Below are 20260 nucleotides of genomic sequence, written 5' to 3' on the forward strand. Positions count from 1 at the left end.
CTCCACGATTTAACATAGCAATCCAAGTGGACTGCAACAGGAGCCAGAAAATGCTCCTAATTCAAAACCAGCACATAATGCCTTTGTATCCCTTAGAAAGCAGCTCTGAATTTTATCAGATATGAGCAAAAAACTCCTGCTTGAATTGAACAACAATATGTAAAACTGAAAATTCATATTTTCTGCCGCCCATAATCAAAATTATTCCATTCTGCATTTCCATCCGTACCTTATCTTTTACCATAACAGCAAAGAGGCCAAAAGCTGTTGTGAAATGCTGTTATTTTTTTTTCCATTGACACCTGAAAGTTCCTTTAAAAAGTAAGTCCAGAAAGTGAACACCACGTACCTGATCACTTATTTGACATGCAACAAGGTTGTGCTGATTGTAGCATCCAGCAAACTTGATATATTTGAGCCAGTTTCCTACATCTGGTTGACTGGCATCTATGCAGAACTTCACATTGCAAAATTCATCCAAGATCTAAAAAGAAGAATATGAAAGAATAAATCTTTCTGTCGTTGGCTGAGTACTCTTATCAAAAGATAAATCACAGGTTTCCAGATAAACAAGCAGATAATAATAATAATAATAATAATAATAATAATAATAATAATAATAATAATAATAATAATAATAATAATGGTGTGTTTATTCATAAATATGTTTCCCTGCTGAGATTTTTTTTAGGAACTGTCAGAATACATACATAATAAAAAAAAGACAACAAATGTTCTGAAAAATGTCTTGACAAATATTTACAAGTAATTGAAACGTTGTCTAATTATTGCAATGAGATACTATGTTAATTTAAGAGGCATCTGATTTTCTATGCATTCATCAATGACTGTGTCTGAAATTATTATTTTAATTAAATAAGAATCTGACAAGGATATAACAAAAATTATTAAAATAGATGGTGCTGGCTTCATTTAAAGTTTCTGTTTTGTTTCAGGATTTACATTGATTGCAGCACTCATTTAGAATTTTTATATTTGTTGCTCTGAACCAAACTTTATCTGGTAGGCAGAGTTATTTATCTTGTTTTAACATTACACTTCCCAAACAGTCCTGTGCAACACTTAAATCCCTCCCCTTAATCGAAGCAAATAACAGAACTCCTTATGTCAAAATAAAGAGAAAAAATGAAAAACAATGTAAACACTCATGCAAACCATGGCAGTATTCAATACACACCAATAAATGGTTCCAATTATGCAGACAATAAACAAATATAATGAGACTGCTCGTGGACAAGCTAAAGACGATGTTCTATTCTAATATTATGACAAATTACTAATCGTTACAGCGGACTGAATATCATTATTTGCAAGCTTCACCATCGGCCTATCCCAAACTTCCCACAGCTTCCCGGGGAGCTGACTGCTAAATTGTAACAACTTCGCCTTGCCACCGGCAGCAGCCACCCCATTTTAACAGCAGAATAAAGGAAACAACCTGAAATGCCCCAAACGAAAGCGAAGGGCGCGGGAGGCTGCGCCCCGCCGGGGAGCGCCCGGAGCCGCGGCCGGAGCCGGCGCTGCCGCTGCCGCTCCCGGGGAGCCCACGGAGGTCCCTGCCCGGCCCCGCGGCAGTGCCGGGCCGAGCCCCGCGCTGTCCCCGCGGGACCTGCCCCGGTCACCCCCGCGCCCCCGGGGCTGCGATCGGGCCCGGCCGTGGGATGGGGGTGCGGAGGGTGCGCGCAGCCCGCGGGGCAGCCGAGCATCGCCCCGCCGAGCCGCGCTCTGCCCTCTCCTCCAAAAGAGAATTTGGAAAACCTCGCTCCAGCCCGGAGGCCACCGAGCCCCGCAGAGCCCCGCCGAGCCCCGCGGCCGCGCCGGGCGAGCTCGGTCCCCACGGGCGCGCACGCTGCTCCGCCGCCCGCACCTCCGGCTGCTCTTGGGAACGGGACGTTTAATTTTCCCTTTCGGAGAAAGCCCCAAGGAGGGAAGGGGGGCTCACCCCGCACTCCCCGGCCTCTGGGCTCTGCCCCGGGGCCGGCGGCGCGGCGGCACCGACGGGGCAAAGCGGCCCCGTCCCGCGGGGCCGTGGCAGCGCCGCCGCCGCGCTCGCCGCTCTTACCTTGTGTCGCCGGGAGCCCGCGGGGGCAGGGAGGGGGCAGAGGGACAAATATCCTTCAGGCGGCTGGAAGCAACATCTCGGCGTTAAAAGCGGGCGGAGGCCGCGGCCGTCGGGGTCCGAAGAGCGGCGGGCGCGGCGCGGGGCGCTGCACCATGTGCGGGGGGCGGCGGGGCCCGGGCGGGGGCTGCCGGCCCCGGAGGGCTCAGCGGCGGCGGGGCTCGGCGGGTTCCTGCCGGCTCGCCATCACCGTCCCCTTTCGGCCCTTCCTGGTCTTATCGGCTGGCTTTGGGGCGGCGTGTGCGAAAAAAGTTATCGGGGAAGGGGGAGGAAGGGGAAAAAAAAGGGAAAAAAAAAACCCACCCAAAACCCACACAAGCCTCTTCAGGGAAAGGAAGGGGGGAAAAAAAAAAAAAAAAAAAAGGGAAAAAGAAAAACAACAACAACAAACCCCACAGCGCACCGCTCAACAAAACAAACTTCTTTCACTTCTCCGCCGGGGATGGGAGAAAAGTGAGTGCGCGTGGGAGGGCGGACGGGCGGCTCTCCCCCTCCCCACGCCCGCAGCCTGCCCGCGGCGCTGCTTCCCCGCCGCACCCCCGGGCAGCGCCCGGCCCGGCCCGGCGCGGCCCTCTCCGCCCCCCCCCCCGCCCACCCCGTCGGGCCGTGCCCTCCCGCCGCTCCCCTTTCGGGCACTGTCTCTTTAAAGCGGGGCAGCCCCGGCCGCTCCGGCCGCCTTTCCCCCACCACCCTCCTCCCCGGCCCCCCGTCCGGGGCGGCGGCGGCGGCGCTCCCGGCGCGCTTAAAGCGACAGCGGCCCCGCGGCCGGGGGGTCACCGCCAGGTCGCGGAGGAGCGGCCCCGCGGCGGGGGCTCACCGGCAGCCCGCGGGGCAGCCCCGCCGGGCGCCCCCGGACGCATCTCCCTCCCAGGGTGCGCGGTGCCTCGGGCCCTCGCCGCTCGCCTCTATTTATTGGCCGCCGCTCGCCCCGCAGCCCGGAGCGCCGTCGCGGCCGCCCCGCAGCGGGGGCTGCGGCGAGCGGGAGCCGCGCTCGCCCCGACGGCTGCTCCCGGCGCTCCGGGTGCTGGCGCGCCCGGCGCGTTACCCGAATTGTTCCCGTCATCGCGTCACTCTGGTTATTAATAACGATATTTAATGAAATGCAATTTCTTTTTTTTTTTTTCCCCCCGGCCAATTTTCGCGACGACACCATTTGGTGCCGCGGAACCACCGCCCCGCTTGCCGCCGCCTCCTAAACGATTTTTAAATTTCTTTTCCTCCTTTTATTTCTTTGGTAACGAATCCCATGAATGGAGCGGCGGGAGGCCGGGCTCTACCTGCCGGCGGGGGCGGCGGGGCCGGGCCCGCTCCCTCCCGCGGGGCAGCGCAGCTCCCCCGGCTCGGGGCTCTCCCGGCTTAAATGGACCCGAAATCCAACCGTGCCGCAAAGCCGCAAACGTCCGCCAAGTTTGGAACAGCCAGGGCTCGCTACGGAGAGATCTTCGTATATATGCTTTGGGAAGAGGGCAGGGGAAGAAGAAAAAATAAGAGGGCTGAACTGTATCTTTTATTGCACCATACAGAAGTGCCACCCACTTTTTTTTTTCTTCTTTTTTTTTTTTAAGTGCAGATATATTTTTCAGACTAAAAGTGAATTTTTCTTCCCTGGGGGGCCAAGTGGGGCTGGGGAAGGAGAGCGAGGGGGAGGGCGAGAAGCCGAGTGACAGGAGATGCTGATGGATTCGTCTCAGCGGCCCGTTATCTGTGACATTGACCTGTTAGCTCAGATAATGGCTATTGTCCGAGGGGAGAGAGACGGGGAAAAAAAAACCCAAAAAAAACCCACAAAAAAAAAACAAAACCCGCACGCAGTGGTGGTAGGTAGGACAGGAAAAAAAGAAAAAAAAATCCATTGTCACTAACCTCAAAAAACCCGGTGGGAGATTCCCAGAGCGCCCGGGCCTGGGAACCGGAGCCCGCCCGGTGTGCGGGGCCGTGGGTTCCTGCCCTCCCTCTGCTCCCCATTGTTGGGGTGGCTTTTTTTTCTTTCTTATTTTTTCTCCCTCTCTCTCTCTTTTTTCCTTTTTTTTTTTTTTTTTTAATTTAGCCATAAATTGGCCCGGCTCGCGCTATGAGCTGTTCTATTTTCTCCCTGTCAGGATGAGGGATTTGCTTTATGATGCATTGTGTATTAAATACAAGTAATCTGGGAAACTGATTGCTCGAGCCCATCGGCCTGATCAGAGCCCCCGATAGCGAGCCGGAGCCCCCCCTTTCCCTCCCCCTGGGCCGTGCCACAAAGGGAGGAAGCGCCGGTGGATAAACAAAAGCGGCTCCCGGTACCGGCGGAGCGCGGCCCGGCCCGGCCCGCTCCGGGGCTCGCCCGCAGCGCCGCCCGCCGCCGCTGGGTGGCGCTCGCCGCCGGGACACTGCGGGACGCGCCCCCCGCGCCGGCGGGGCCGCCGCTCCCCTGCTTTGGGGGGGAAAACCCCTTTTTTTAATAGTTCCCCTTCATGCAGCCCTCCCAGCGGTTCGGCTGTAACCCGGAGGAGGATGAAGACGGGGAGGAAGGCTCATGCCCCCGAGCCGGGGCTGGGAGGCGCGGGGGGTCAAGGCTGGCCCCGCCGCCGGTCGGGACCTCCAGCATCCCGAATCCTGGATGTGGATACACACATCAACACACATCAACACGCAGCGATGTATTTCTTCTTTCAAGCGAAAATCTTTTAAATGTCTCTTGCCGCCTTTCCCCTCTCCCCTCAGACGGTTCGGTGGGCGCTTCAAGAGGCCCAAATATTTCCACAGGGTCCCGTTGGCAATTGTTTATTTAAAACAAGTCGCTCTATTAGTGGAGCAGTCAGGAGTTAGTACTCCAGTCTGCTAGTAATTCCCACCAGGCTGTAAACTGATGCCTCTTTTAAGCCTTTAACTTCATGGTCGTCCCAGAAGTAAAAGTTCTTCTAATGGAGACCCTATGGGCATCGTGCATTCCAGCACATCATTAAAGCAAAGCAAAGCAGCTCGGCCACAGCCAGATGAAATAACGGCACTGTCCACGTTTAATGGGCTTCCTGGGGCCAAACGCTGCCGAGGACAATGGGGGAAAATCAGACAAGTCACTGGTGATTTTTTAAATACCGTAAATGTTCATATTATGCTTAATATTGTCCTTTCATTTGTAGACAAGCCACTTCACAAACACCTTTTCGAGAGGGGTTTAATGTTATATATCTCAAGGTGACTAAACACAACACCGAGCATCCTGGCTAACACTGTGATGAGTGTTTGAAACACTCTGTGAGTGCATTAACGTGGAGAGGGAAAGAAAAAGCAAAGCGAAACAAGCGCGCAAAAACCAACGTTTTCCTAACATATCCAAATGCTCCAGGACAGACCTGGGAAACAGCAACAAGAACGAAAGGCAACACAGTTCCTGCATGTCAATTCCTCCCACCCCGTGTTGTGGGATATCAACTTGAAAGGAGAAATAAAAACAGGTGAAAATGCAAGTGTTGCTGCTGATTTCAGGGGGAAGAGTCAGATCATTTCCAGCGCTTGATGAAGGAGTGGGGTGGGCATCACAGTGCTCCCCACATTGGTGCCCTGTCCCTGCTGCCCCTCCTGCCCTCGCACTCTGCCTGGCTCATCCCTCCCAGCCAAAAGACGGTTTTCAAGTGAGGGAGAGGAGGAGAAAATTAAAGGTAAAAACAAATGTAAATAAGAAATTTCCCTTGGTCTGGAAATGGGCCCAACTGAAAGCATGTTAATCTCCACCTCAGTAATTTGGTTCTCCTGGAGAAGACAGAAGCCCTGCTGCTGTGCCCTGCACTTCATAAATCACGTCTTTATGTGGACAAGGTCAGGGCACCTAACAGCTCAGACATGGGCCTTTGCAGTGGCTCGGAGGGCTCCGGCATGTTTATTCTCTCGCACAGATCTCTGAGGAGCAGTCCAGCACGCTTCTAATTACTTTTGATTATTTTCATTTGCTCGGGTCAGACTGGCTTTGCCGGCACTGCTGGAGGGTGGGTTTCCTCCCCCCAGCCCAGCTGTGGGATGCAGGGGGATCAGTGCTGTGCCCTGCACCCCCTTCCCCAGGGCAGTGCAGGGCTCCAGGGACCCCTGGGGCTCACCCTGCCCGTGAGGGGGTCCCGTTTTGGCAGCAAAGCCTGGAACCTCCAGCTGAGTCAGGGACCCGCACAGCTGCCCTCCCCACCCGCCATAGCCAGGCAGATTGGGACATTTACCAGTGTGAAATGAGGGGCGTGCAGAAAAACACACATTTCCCCCCTGCCTCCCCCTCCCAAAAGTACCTACTGCCTTCGGGGGAGAAAAATAAACCACCCCGTATCCTTGCAAAAAAGTTACAGCGGTGCATGTGCAGGCAATAAAAAAGTTGAAGGACCTCTGCTGTGCCTGTGGGGACAGAGCTGTGCTCGGGGAGCACACGCAGCCCCAGCCCTGCACAGGCACAGCGTGGGTTGGGCTGCTCTCCCCAACTGCTGAGCAGTCACAGAACAATCCATGGGCAATGCTGGGTGCACACACAGGGGGGATACCCTGGTAGTGCTGGGGTGCAGGCGTGTGTGAAGCCATCCCCGTGCTCCCACAAGCTCTGCTGCACCCCCTGGTATGGTCTGTGACAGCACACAGCTGCTACTGGCCAAAGGCAGCTCCCCAAGTGCTGAGCAGAAAGGCTCCACTTCTTCTCTCCCATTAAAATGTGGGCTCTAAAATGGCATGTTCCTTCATTTCCCAATCTGAGCTTGGCAGCCCAGCCCTGTATTCTCATCCTGGTGTGAGTGATCCCAGCAGGACGGTGCCCTTCTGTCCTGTATCCCAGTGTGCCAGGGTCTCCTTCACATTCCAAAGGTGAGGGTGGGCGTTGGTGCCATTGCAGTGGTGGTACCCGCACTCCTCGAGCAGGGGCCACCTGGTGGGAAGGAGTTTTCTGGCAGACACCGAGCCGTGCCGCTGGGTTTTGAGCCTGAAACCTTTTGGCCATTGTGTGCTACTGCAAACCAGGAGAAGGGAAATCGCTGCAGATTTACCTACTTCATCAATCAGGAAGATGTAAAAATGTGTCAGTGGCTGGTGTCTGGCTGCCTGGGTGATTTTACTCCTGTCTTGGGGAGGAAATCCTGCAGACACCCTTCCTTGTGGCAGGACAAGATGCTTGTCTTGCTGCAAACAGAGCACAGCCCTCACAGCACACCCCAAATCTGATGCTGAGGGATGCAGTGCTGCTGCTGTGAGCACACCCCTTGCAATGCTTTCCTCCTCCAAACCTTTCCCTAGCTCTCCCTGCCAAGGCCCGTGCTGTGGCGCTGGATGCTGAGCACTTTTGCTGTTTTCCTCTGCAGTGCTCATTGCTTCCATTACAGAAGAGTCTGGAAGCCCTCAAATCCAGCCAGGGCCATTTTCACACTCGAGGTTACTGCCCCCACAGGGTGAGACAGCCCCTGCTGGATGAGTCTGGCACGAGTTTGGCTATGGTAAAAATCTGGGGAGAAAAGCACATTAGCCAGCTTGTCTTAGCGCCTACGAGAGCCAGGGCAAGGCAAGGCTGACTGATGTGGCTGTTGGCCTCCTGTCCACCCAGAAGCTGTTTTCCTGTGCTTCACCTTTCTCATGTTTTGAAAGGATGCCAGAATCCTGGAGACTCTGGGAAATTCCACTGGCAATGCCCTTGTTCTGCATTTCCCCGTGTGCTGGGCAGCCTGGGAGGCTCTTTTCTCTCTTAACCAACCAGAGAGTAAAAGACCTTGAGCATAGTCCTCCAAATCCTACCAATATGACCAAAAAAAGAACATGTTTGGGTTTTTTTATCACTCTCTCATTCATCCCTGTTGAAATACAACTGAATAAATCCCTCAGGTTTGTACCCACTCCTGCTTCCCATGATATGCTCATCTGGAGATGGAGCAGGGGGACCCGTGAAGCCAACAGAGGGTCCATGGGGTGGCCAGAGCTCCCACCCAATGTAGCTGCTGCTTCTCTGCCTGGAAACACAACTTTTAGCAGAAGCTGCCCTAAAAATGGAAGATCCCTAAGAAATACTCCCTGAGAAGACATAATATCCAGGAGGGAGGAAGCACAATACAAGGATTTTGCACAGACTTATGTATGTTTATAAGAATTCAACAAGGTTCAATTAACCCTCCCATTTCTTCCAATTTTTCAATTTTCAAGCCTTCTCATTTGACAGATAATTGGAGGGCCTCCTTTGGAAGACTCCTTCCAGTCCTAGAGCCCTCATGGCATGTGTAGAGCCATGCAAGGAAGTTGTGTGGGAGCAAGTCCTGGGAAACCATTTGGGTTTTCATGATCTGAAAGCAAAATTTTCAAGCCAAAAGGATAAAGAAGAAAATATGGAAGCAAGGAAAATCGCCAGGCCAAAGGAGACTGAAGGGGTTAAACTACCGAACTTTACACAATAAGAATTAATGTGATGCATAACAGGTAATTCTATTTTAATAATCAATTTTAGGAGTGACTGGCTATTTTCAAAGCATTCCTGTTGTAGCCAAAGTTTTAACTAGGCGTGCGAGAGTGGGCATAAACACCTGTGGACTTTATAAGAGTAAGAAGCAATTTATCACCCAATAAAAAGTCAAACACTCATGTTAAAATTTTCAGGTTCGCATTTGCTGTTTTAAGTGTCACATGTGTGGATGGTTCTGGGGGAGGTTCAGAAGGAGTGGATACACATCCTACACACAGAAACACACGTGCACACAGCCTGCTCTACAGCAGGGAAGAAAACCTGCCTGAAAGCACCAATGTTACAGTTTCATCCCTCCTACATTTTGTGTTAAACCCATTGTGATCATCGACCGGAGTTGTCTAAAACCTGGACTAAATGGGCATTAAGTCAGTTGCCATATGAAATTACTGCCATTCGATTTTCAGATAAACCACAAAACTTGATGAACTAACATTGTTCCAGCTGAATTAACTCATCATCCTCGGGAAGAGAAGGCTGTGGAGGAAAGCGAGGGCTCTAATAGCGATGATTAATCCTGCTCCTATTGCAAGGCACTCACTGCAAGCAGAGAGATGTCCTGCTAAAGGCAGGCTGAGGATCCACCGAGCCTCCCAAACATCTGCCTTGCCAAGCCCTGATGGCAGGGTTAAACATTATTTACGTGTGCTTAGGAGAGGGAGAATTTTTTTGTTACGGGCTTGTGATGAAACTATAAATACACTAAAATCCCCGTCAACGGTTCAAGTCATGCTTGGTAGACAAATCCAGGGACTGAAATTCAGGAATGTTAATTTATTCAGCTGGTGGAGGAACATGCAAAGCTGATCCTTATCCCGTACTGGGGCAATCTCCCTGGGATTGAGCCATAAAGAGTTTGGGCAGCAGTGCCCTGTGTGAGAGGCTCAGGCTCCCCAGCCCTGGTGGGCAGAGCCCTTGGTGTCCCCCACCCTGGCTGTGCTCAGGCTCCTGAGCAGTAAATGCTTAACTGGCCCCGTGCGTGCACAGCAGCCCACCTGGGCGTGCAGGAGAAGTGCTGCTCCACATAAATTAGTCACACATGGGCAAAGGTGCCTGATGCATTTGGAAAAACCTTACCCCGAGAGCTACCTGGTTTGCTCTAAAAAGATTTTTGCTCATTGGGAAAATTCAGGGCAGGGAGCGGGGGAGAATATATTTGGTGCAGGTGTCCAAATAAACCTGTCCTATAACCCATGGATCACAATGGGTTATTAATGAAATAGCTGTGAACATCAGCGTATCCTTGTGGCAGATTTCTTTCATAAATGAGTTGAACATTTTCCAATTTCAGGAAAGTGCTGCAACCTATAAACTTGGAGATTAAGGGCTTTTTCCCCTAAGACTCAGATCCCTCGGGGCACTTGTGTTCTGGCATGCATCCCTTATTTGCTGAAGAAATTTCAAACTTGGTAATTTAGCACCATACTGATAAAACAAAGAGGGGAAGGAAAAAAAAAAAAAAGCAGCAGTCGGGCATGCATGTGAAGGAGGAGAGAGGTGAGTGGTACAGCTTCAGGCATTTTTTTTTTATCTACAAGCCATACTGCAGATTTTTTTTGTAAGATTCATAGAGAAAACATTCCCAAGATACAACATATAAGATGCATATCAATCCACAAGCTGAGTTTTGCAGATACAAAATGACCTGCAGAATTTGAAGCAGGATAGAAGCTGTTTATAACCATTTTTTTTCCATATAATTTATTTAAGCCTAAGATGTTGGGCTGATTTTGCCACTAGCAGAATTATGAGTATTAGTATTATTAGCATTACCACAGCACCTAGAAGTCCAGTGGAAACTGGGACCCTTTGTGGGCAGAAAAATAATAAACATGAGACTCTGTCCTGAAATCTTACAGTTGGCATGGATGGGATAAAAAATGCACCAGATGGGAAGATTACAATTTTATTTTTACAGATGGAGTATAGAGTTCTGCTCATGGAGAATATCAGTGGCAGATTCTCATGCAATATTTTCACATAATTTTCATTCATTGAGAAGTTGTTTTTTATCCCTTTTCTTTGAGTGCAATGAACAGAAACTACTCTCTGCCTGCTGGTGCTTACAGCTTCTCATGGATAAATAGTGGGAGTCTGCTTGGTCACTGCCAGTTAAAACAGGTCTGCATGCTTTAATATGGCTCATCTGTAGCAGAAATTCTACTTTATCTCTCCTTTTTTAGCTAGGAAAACATTTTAGCCTTGGAAATGAGCAGTTGATACTTTGGAACAGATCTTTAAACGTAAGCACATTGTGCTGATTGGTGCCATAAATGAAAGCTCCTCCTATAGAAGCCGTTTTGGGGAGGATACGTCAAACTCTGCCTTTGACTTTTGTGGCAGAAATGGAGTTCATGATGTCAGGTCTTGTTGCTAGGAGTCCCCCAGCAATCATGCAAGTGCTGAGCATGAGATGGATCATGATCCCCACCAGGGAGAGGGGGAGAAACTGCCCCAACCACTGCACTGTGTGCTCCTGAACTTCACTAAGTGGCTGCAAGAAGCAGCAGGGAATGGGCCTGTGCTCAGTCACAGCTTTTTGGGCCCATAGAAGTAAAATGAGGCAATGTGTTAAGAACAGATGTCTTTCCAGCAGGAAGGATTTCAGAGGCTGCATGATCTGTCCTGCTGAGAATCCAGTATAGTAAATACAGCACTAAAGATCATTTCTTTCCTTATGCTTCCCTGTGCTGGAATGCTCACATGGGACAATCCAGGAGATTCATTGGGCTAAGGAGCTGTTGCAGGATGTTTTGGATGAGGAAGGTGCTCATCTTTGTGGGCTTTTCAAGGAGTCATAGTGAGATCAGGGCTGTCACACATTCCCCAGGGAAACACCAGCAGCTCCAAGTCCTGAACACAGCACTGACCTGAGAGCATTGGGGCTGAACTGGTGGCCAGAAGTGTTGATCAAGCCCAGACAGAGTTCCATTTCCACTCAAGATTCCTGTCAGCCCTGGGGTCAGACAGGACACTCAGACCAGTCCTGGGCTGCCCCAGGGCTGTAGATGGAGGAGCTGCTCCAGCTCCGGACAAAAGTCAGTCCAGAATCCTCCCACTGCCTTCATCTCCAGAACCAGAGGGCTGGAGCACAGTATTTTAGTGCTATATTTGTGAGCCCTCCAGAAATAAATGGGAGCTAGAAGCTGTCCTGCCAGGCACTGTGAACAGAACAGAAGCTCAAGCCAGTTGTGTGTTGCACGAAGGACATCTGTCAGCTTGGGTGATAAAGCAAGAATATCTGTCACGATATGAATCACCACAATTTTCCCTAGAGCTTGTGGTGCATTTAACAGGGCTATAAAAGATAAAAGTGGGAGTTATGAGGGCTCATTAGCACTTCAGAATTACTTAATTATTTCATTCTCTAAATTAATCCATGAATTTTGTCTCAAATGGAAAACAGTAGGTTTAGATCAAGGTTGCTGTGGGCTGGGAAATACTTCAATGAAAAGAAGAAACTGAATTGGTTTGAATGATTTATAAAATGTGAGGGTTTCATTCCAAAATATCATTTATATGCCCAGAAATCTACGCAGCAAATCTAATCCAGCAAAGGAAAATGAACATTCCCAATCCATGAATAAAGATGGGAAGTAATTCTGCAGCAGATTCAACCTGTGCCTGCCTATGTATGACAAGTAACTGATCTGAAGCCTTTTTACACATCTGTTAGGTTTGTATTTACCCCGAGTTTAGGAGACAGAATTTGGGAAAAAAGAACATGACAGTAAGCTTGAAGAAAGCAATAATAATGACAGCTACTCCCCACACTGAGTTAAGCACCTCCTTCCTTCCTTAATGCATCCACTGATGGGAAAGAAGGAGGGAGGTCAATTCCAGAGGCAAAGACTGACCAAAAGCCCAAAACCCCAGTAAATCCTTTTGCTTTTTAAAGAGTGCACCTTCACCAGTTTAAGGGGTACATACAAAAAGAATAACAGAAATGGGGTTTATATGAACAGGGTATAACAAAGACCTTGTTGATCTGATTGCCAACCAGCCACATGAAGAGTGTGGTGACCAAGGATGATGTTGTTCCAGGTGATTCATTGCAACCCCAGTCAGTAGCCAAGTGTCCAGCAGACACATCTGAAGTGCAGTGACCTTGGCTTGCATGAGTGAGGCCAGTAGTAAAAGCAAATGGAAGTTAAAATGAAAGATGTATATTTTTAGAAGAATTTGTAGTGTTTGGACTCCGGCTTTAGATGGCTCAAGAGTATTTTGTAAGCCAAAAATCTGTTCTTCGCTTCTGGTTTGTTGATTAAATATACTTGTTACCAAGAACTTCAAGCAGGAAAAAATTTAAAAGAGACTTCAGCTACGATATTGTCAGCTTCAGCTGCAGCCCTGAACAACTAAAACATAATAGCTCTTCAGATCTCAAGTTATTCCCACTGACTGCCCTATAATCAGCATGTTAAATCTGGGCACCTCTTCAGGCACAGTTATTTGTGTGATATATACAGATCGATACCTATTGATTTTATAATTTTGATTCATCTCTATGCAGTGATTCAGTTTCACATCATCTTATTTATCAAGCTTTTCTCCATGCCTTTGCTTCCAAGCTTCCTGACACTTCCAGGCCACTCGAGGAGGGTCCCACCACAACCACCCCTTTTGCCCCTGTACTCACTGTCAGTGGGCACTCACTTGGTCATATTCCAAGGAATTTTGTATGCAAAGAGCTGACATGGGGTACCCGGGGTTGTTAATGCATGAGGGTAAGGTTTATAAACCTCCTTTGCTAATGCTATAGCCTCACTGCCCCTGCTGGATGTGGAGCCACTCCCCAACTTCCCCTGGAGGCTTTGCCACCCCAAAGGACTGAATGCAGCCACGTGTTTCTTACCCAGTGGCCGTGAAAGCTAAAACTTAAGGCATCATTCATGCCTTCAAACTTCCCTTTGTGCTTACTTATGAAGCCAGGAGGGGGATCAAACTTTGCACTGAATATTAAAATTTGTTCTTTTTACCCCTGGAGTTTTTTGGACCTGTGCTGGTACCTGAAGCCCCTCCCTGCTGCAGCTGCTCCTGTGGACACAGCAGCAGACTGAGCAGAGGAGCTGGCACAAAAAGCCCAACAGTGACTGATTAACAGCAACCTGCTTGACACACTGGAGGAAACCAACCCCATTGCTGCTGCTGACAGGGCATCAGGGAAATCCTGTTAACCTCATGCATTGCATATATGCAAATGACAGCAGATTAACAAGCGCCAGCGATGCCACCATTCCTTCTGTGCTCACACCACTTCACATCACAACAAATTGTGTCTGGCCACACAAGAGACGCCCCAAACAGACTAAATCATGGTTTAGCAACTCATGTCTGCCCAAACTCCAGCTCAGTGGGGCAGCCCAGGTCTCCTGCTGCTGGCAGCACTTTGGCAGCACCGTGGGGGCCGGCGGTGACAGGATGTGGGGCAAATGTGGTTAAAAACCATCTGCTGAAATTCATGGGCTGAGTGAATTTAAGGCAAGCAGGAGAAACTTCTTTATGTTGAAAATGCCCAACAGAAAGAACAAGAGCTCCCTTCCAATGCAACTATTTCTATGTTTTCATAGAAGGTGCTGAAGGCAGCTGGGATGCACTGCATCCGTGAAATGGGAGTTATTGGAGTGGATGCCTTTGGAAGGGAAACAAAAAAAAAGGATTGATAAGGACTAAACATTTCAGGGGGGCTCACACACTCCAGCAGGATAGAAGCATGGGCTAATTACAAAATAATACCTATCACCATGCAAAAATAAATTACTTCAGAAATAGCTTTAGATATCATGTTAAAAGCACCTTTGGGAACAAAAAGATGCTATGCTAAAAACAGGAGATCTAAAGAGCTGTTATTACACATCCATTACGTTTTCTGAGCTGTCGCATTTGCTTTTTGAAGTTCTGTACACATGATACAGCAAGGCAAAACATTTTATGTACCATAAGAAATTTGAAACAATGTTTAATGTTCAGAAGATAAAGTTAACAAAACTCACTTCAGTGGCTTTTTTATTTCTCTATTTTACAACCTTTCAAGAATTTAAGAGTAAAAGGAAACAAGAAGGAAGGATAAGCAACCGTACTCTCCTGCTTGCTTTTTTCTACATTGCTGATCAGAGCCCAAGAAATCATAATAAAAAATGTCTTCTTTTTAACGTCTAAATAGGAGCTGTTGAAACACGGATGGTACGAAGTGTTTCAGGATGGAAAGCATTTGTTCCTCTTGCAGCTATCAACAGTCATATGTTACGTGATTTTCCGATTTTTCTCCCTGAAATTACAGAAGCCTATCACGTCTTCACGACCATTTGGAACAGTTTTTCTGCAGTTTCTGCTTTTTCTAAAACCAAAACCAGCTACAATGATGACTTGCAAGAACTGTTTCTACAAGCACCAGGCGATTCAGATTATTGACATTTTCTCTGTTCCTTCTAAATATCCTTGGTTACATCTTGATGACATCGACAGCGATAAGTACTGAATTTATTGGGCAGTGATCCCCCCACAAACTTTCATCTGGCTGGATGCTAAAATGCTCCTGATGCAGCTGCTGTGATCATTGATGTTATAGCACAAACACACACAAAATTCACTTCCTAACCCAAGCACCCACTTCAAATGCAAGTTGCTCTTTTCCCTTGGAAGGAGAAGGCAACCACAAGCAACAGAAAAAAAAGAGTGAATGTGATGGGAGATTGATGTGAGTTTTAGAGCATGGTGTAGTTCACTAATTTATTGGCCTAATGAAGAAAAAATTGACATCTGAGTGGCATGAGCTACACCAAACACAGCATCCTGCCAAACCTACATTAGATGGAAACAGGTGCTTAGTTTAAACTGTCAAAATCTTCCACAGCAGAACATCTATGCTGCTTGTTAATAGAGGGTCTGGTAGAAAGTGAGGGATTATTTCTGCTGGTTTCAGAAGGAAGATGCAAGGGAAATAGTAAGAACACCGGCAAAGTTTTATAAAATGTATTTCACAACATATCTTGAATGCATAATCATTGAACTTTTAAAAAATCCTATAGCTTAAAGACTATATTCAAATATATTTTGAACATTTTTTGACATCTGTTATTTCTCTCAATGACAGACTTTTCTTCCCTTAAACTAGAACTTTCAATATCTATTATTTCTATATCAATATCTAATGTGTTCTATTACAACCCTGCAGATTTACTATCTGTGATTCAGAGGTAAGTCTGAGCAAATCAGAAGGGATTTTAAGCTCTAGACTATGTACCTGCAATCTAAGTTAATGTGGTCAAATTCATTCCTGATATAACTTCACTGAGCATTTTGGTGTTTTTTTACTAGGGAAGAATTTGCACTTGGATGGATTTATTCCTGGCATGAATTTCAATGTTCAAATACAACTACGTAGGGTGACACCCTTTGACTCAAATCAAATGTATGGGGGGAAAAAGATGGGTAAGTGACTCGGGAGCAGCCTGATGGTGTTTTGAAGGATGATATCCATGCAGGATAGATCTACAGCACCTCCTTAGCTGATATTGTGGCTTTCTAATTATGGTTAAAGGTGCAAGGTAAGTTGGAAGGTGCCTATAGCAGAGCAGCAGGATGCAGCTCCCTTCCCCTGTGTTTAAGACCAAGAGAAGAAAACCTGCTTCTTAATGATATTCCAAACACTTCTAACAGTAAACTCTGCAGGGAGCTCGTGTCACTGATGACTGAACAAGCAAACAGCCCAGGGATGGAGCAGCAACCAGTGAAGTGGGAGAGCCACATCCCACCAGGACCTCACTGGTGGTGTAATGGGGTTGGTGATTCCCTGGGCATTTCAGGTGAACGTGGAGTTAATGCATGAGCCTTTAAGAAAAGATCTTTAATGACCCACCAGCCCTCTGAGACTTCCCAAATCTGAAAGGACAGCTCCTTACATGTAACCATTACATGGGTTCAACACTGATCTGGGGAAAGTGTCACCTCCTGAATCACAGGGGATGCTTCCAGTAACATCAGTATTTTCCATGAAGGTCCCCCAGCCAAACCTGTCTTGCCCCAGCCCTACTTGGAAGGTCTTCCAGGGCTGCAGCTAAGGTGGTATGGCTGGAGTCCAAGTCAAGGCATTATTTTATTTTGTTTTGGTTAGCAGAGTTGATATTTGGTCAAAGGCTCCTAGCTGTGAAATGATGAGGAGCTGCCAATTTCTAAGCTAAATGTTGTACATTCATATCCTGCTACCACTAACTCCATTATGATTAGTCAGGAGTGAACTTAGAAGGTTCAGAAATAACATTTGGATAAACATCCCCAGATTTTGGATGCTTATCTGAGCCTGACCCAAACCCCCTGAGTATGCAGAACTGAGCTGAAAATCTGGCAAGAATGTTAATTTCCACACTTTTCATTTCTCTCTTGAAGGCTATATTTGCAGTTTAAGATATTTCCTTTAATTGGAATTAGCATAATACATTATTTCCCTATGGTGAGAACAGCTTTTCTCTAGTTACTCTGCCTGCTTGGATTTTGTCCAAGGAAGTACAAAAGGGGATGAAAGTGAACACAAAAATCCAAAGTAAATAAGTGAACCAAACTCTTTAAACCCCACAAATGGGTAGATTCTGCTAAAGGCTTCCCAGAAAATAAATTACTTGGTCCAACCCTAAAATGATGCTCTTCCTTTTTAATGGTGCCTCTATACTGGTGCCAGCCATATTCCTGTCACATGCATTTGGTAAAAATTAATCATTAATAATGATTTACACTTTGGGGAATTTTGTGCCTTTTCTTTTCTGAGATATATCCGTGCTTCAGATAGCATCTGATTTGTTTAATTCCATTAATTATCAACACCTACAAAAATATTGTGCCAGGTATGGTGAGTCTTTGGGGAGCTTGGAGTTCCAATCAATAAGCGATTGACCTTGCAAAATTTGCAAGTTATAAGATGCCAGCTCTATGTGTTTACTGAATTCTGTGATATTTTCTGTGCAAGTGTGGTATTTAAGCAACCTTCAGATGAGAGGAACTTCACAGCCAGGTTGCACATGGGAGGCCCAACCTGCTGTTGGGAAGACCCAGGTGTGCATCTAGCTGTTAGACCTGACCTCACTGCGGACCTTGGGGTGAAGGTTCTAAGATGACAACCCTGCAAACACCCAAAGCGAGGTTCTTTCCTAAATTAACCTCTTTGCAAATCAGCTGGTGATGCGAGGCACATTGGGAAGGACACGAGTGACCTCAGACCCTTTCCGAGCGCGGGGCTGGGAAGGTCGTGTCAGCCCCCAGCTGCTCCCCCTTCCTCCTGCCACTCTTCCCAGGCAGAACTAATTATAGCAGCAGCCTGTGCCTATGTGGAGGGGATAAGCACATGGACACATCCACACACCTCTGCAGACCCAAATGTTTGCTCTCATTTAATAACAAGCAAAACAAATAAAAATGAGTATTGACATGAATGCCTGTTACCCAACACTCCCAGGGACGGAGAGCAAGGCCGAGTGCTATTCCATAAGCAGTACTCAAAAATATTCCTCTCCAAGCTCAAAGCCAGAACATGGCATTGAGACCAGCTTGAGCACCGAAACAGAAACCCAGCCTGGTGTTTCCCAGCTCCCTGCCCCTTATCAGGGAGATCTGGGCAGGCTGCCGGGCAGTGGCCGAGGGCTGTGCCGCTCCTCCCTGCCGGCCGGGACGGGGCCGCTTGGGAAAGGAGAAAATGTCATCCAGCCCCAACACAAAGGGCAAGATGGTATCTCACTGCTGGTGTGGTGAAGTCATGTACTAGGAAAAATATATTTAGCTGTTCCTGGGCAGTCCCCCGAGGCTGCAGAGCTGGTTTGATACCAGCCTTATTCACCTGCCCCAAAAGCGCTGTGTGAGACGCTCATGGCTGTGGCACATAGAGGCTCAGAATGATGATTGGCCCCCGTGCCAGTGACCCCATGGAGCACTGTAGGAAGGGGGTAAGACACTGCTTACACAGCTGGGGACATGCCAATATTGAAGATGCCAGCTTGATCAATGAAAACAACCAGGATCATACAGTGAGATCTGCTGTAGAGTCAGCAGAAACACACCCAAAGTAAAGAGCAAGGTGTGAAATATTCCCACCATGAAATCCTGACTCCACTGAGGGCAATAGAAGAGCCATGACTGCCTTTTGGACAGAGAGGGCAACAATTCAAGTGTTTGTTTAGCCGTCAGAGAAGGAACATTACTTGGTGTACAGCCCACATTGCTTTGTGATAAACATGTTATAAAACAGATATTTGCACAGACTGCATACAATGGGAAAGTCACAGGGAAAGGTGGGGTTGGAAAATGGGTTTATAAAATTATAAAAATGCCATGGAAGAGGAAAGGCTGGAGGATGGTGGCAGTTCTGTTCTCCTGGCAAAGCATCCTGAATTTTGTTGTTTCTTCTTGCTGTTTCTTCTGTCACGTTACCATAATTTTACAGTTGAACTCATCAGCTGGCACCAGCCAGAGTCACCCTTTTTAAGAGCACCGTAAAACAAATAATCAAGAAGAATTTGTCTCTGCAGCCTTCTACTTTATAAGGCACAAGTCTGAATAAATATGTAACTGTTCACACCCTTTGAGAAGTGCTGGAACAGGAACACACTGAACCCAGAGCACTGATTTATATCTAAGGCAACACTGACTCCAAAGCAAGAGTGAAAATGTAGGTTAGATGGATAGTAGGTGCTACAAAGAGTAATTGCTCTTTTGTTTTACACCTTGGAGAGCTGTGTGGGGTGGGCAAGAGCCCAAGACAAGATAGAAAACAGGCAGCTTGAATGCATGGACTGGAAACAAAGGAGAGTCACAGCTCATCCTACCTGATCGAAAATACCATTCAAAACCATAATGTGCACTATAAATCAAGATGAAGGGTGGGAGGTTTGTCTCTCAAGAAGCTTCTGTCTACTTTCCTGGTAAGGCATGGAGCCCTGCCAAAAATACACCAGCTCTGCCTGCAACGCCTGAACGGCTCCGTGGAACTGCATGGCCACTTGCAATGCATGAACTCAATCAGCTGAAAGGAGCCACTGAATTTAATTGTGTTAATAAAAAGAAAGTTATGCATCCTCACTGACCACAGGGGGAAAGTTGGCAAATGGTTTGAGATCCTATCTTCTAGATTTCTCCTGCACAGGCTGGGAGAGCAGAGAGGATTATTCTTGGGCAGCCCTCTTGGGCACAGCAAGCTGAATTTTAATAAATGAGCAAGCAAACAGGCTATCTGTGTAATTTTTGTATACACGCTGTGATTTACTTTGTGAAATTCACATGACAAATAATAATTAACCATTGCACTATAAATCCTCATTTCCCAATGCTCAGGACCAAACCAAAGTAGCCATGTGTTTAAAGGACTTTGCCTCTATTCTTAATGTCAAAATGTTAGAAAGAGAGTTAATTTGGGAAGGGAATTATTACAGTCAGGTTGTGTGAGATTCACTCTGATGTACTCTAAATGATGTGTTAAATGATGATTTCCAACAAAGCCTGCAGCAGAGAGTTTGTTTGGAATGACATTTGTTGTGGCACCAGTGGCCACTACGAAGATGAATTTATATATACACTTAAAGCACCTGCCTGCAGAGGTGTCGCAGAGAAGTTCTGCATGAGCAGATGACAACAGATATTTTGCAAGCACTCACACACTGAATTTGTGCTCCAAAATAGCAACGAAAAGGTTGTCT

The 20260-nt window shown here is 47.5% G+C and overlaps 1 protein-coding gene across 5 annotated transcripts in view; it reads right to left on the reverse strand.

The window, feature by feature from the left end:
- MECOM (MDS1 and EVI1 complex locus) overlaps window positions 1-20260 on the reverse strand; it is a 324959-nt gene that overhangs the window by 45741 nt on the left and 258958 nt on the right. For 4 of the 5 annotated variants that reach the window (XM_030954872.1, XM_030954870.1, XM_030954871.1 and 1 more), the window contains exon 3: window positions 350-484. In XM_030954872.1, the coding sequence (XP_030810732.1) occupies window positions 350-484 (135 nt within the window). Of the gene's footprint in view, window positions 1-349; window positions 485-2083; window positions 2267-20260 lie in introns of those variants that run through there. The other variant, XM_030954873.1, reaches the window with a different exon arrangement.

This window comes from Camarhynchus parvulus, chromosome 9, assembly GCF_901933205.1.
Source record: "Camarhynchus parvulus chromosome 9, STF_HiC, whole genome shotgun sequence".
NCBI classification, from domain to species: Eukaryota; Metazoa; Chordata; class Aves; order Passeriformes; family Thraupidae; genus Camarhynchus; species Camarhynchus parvulus.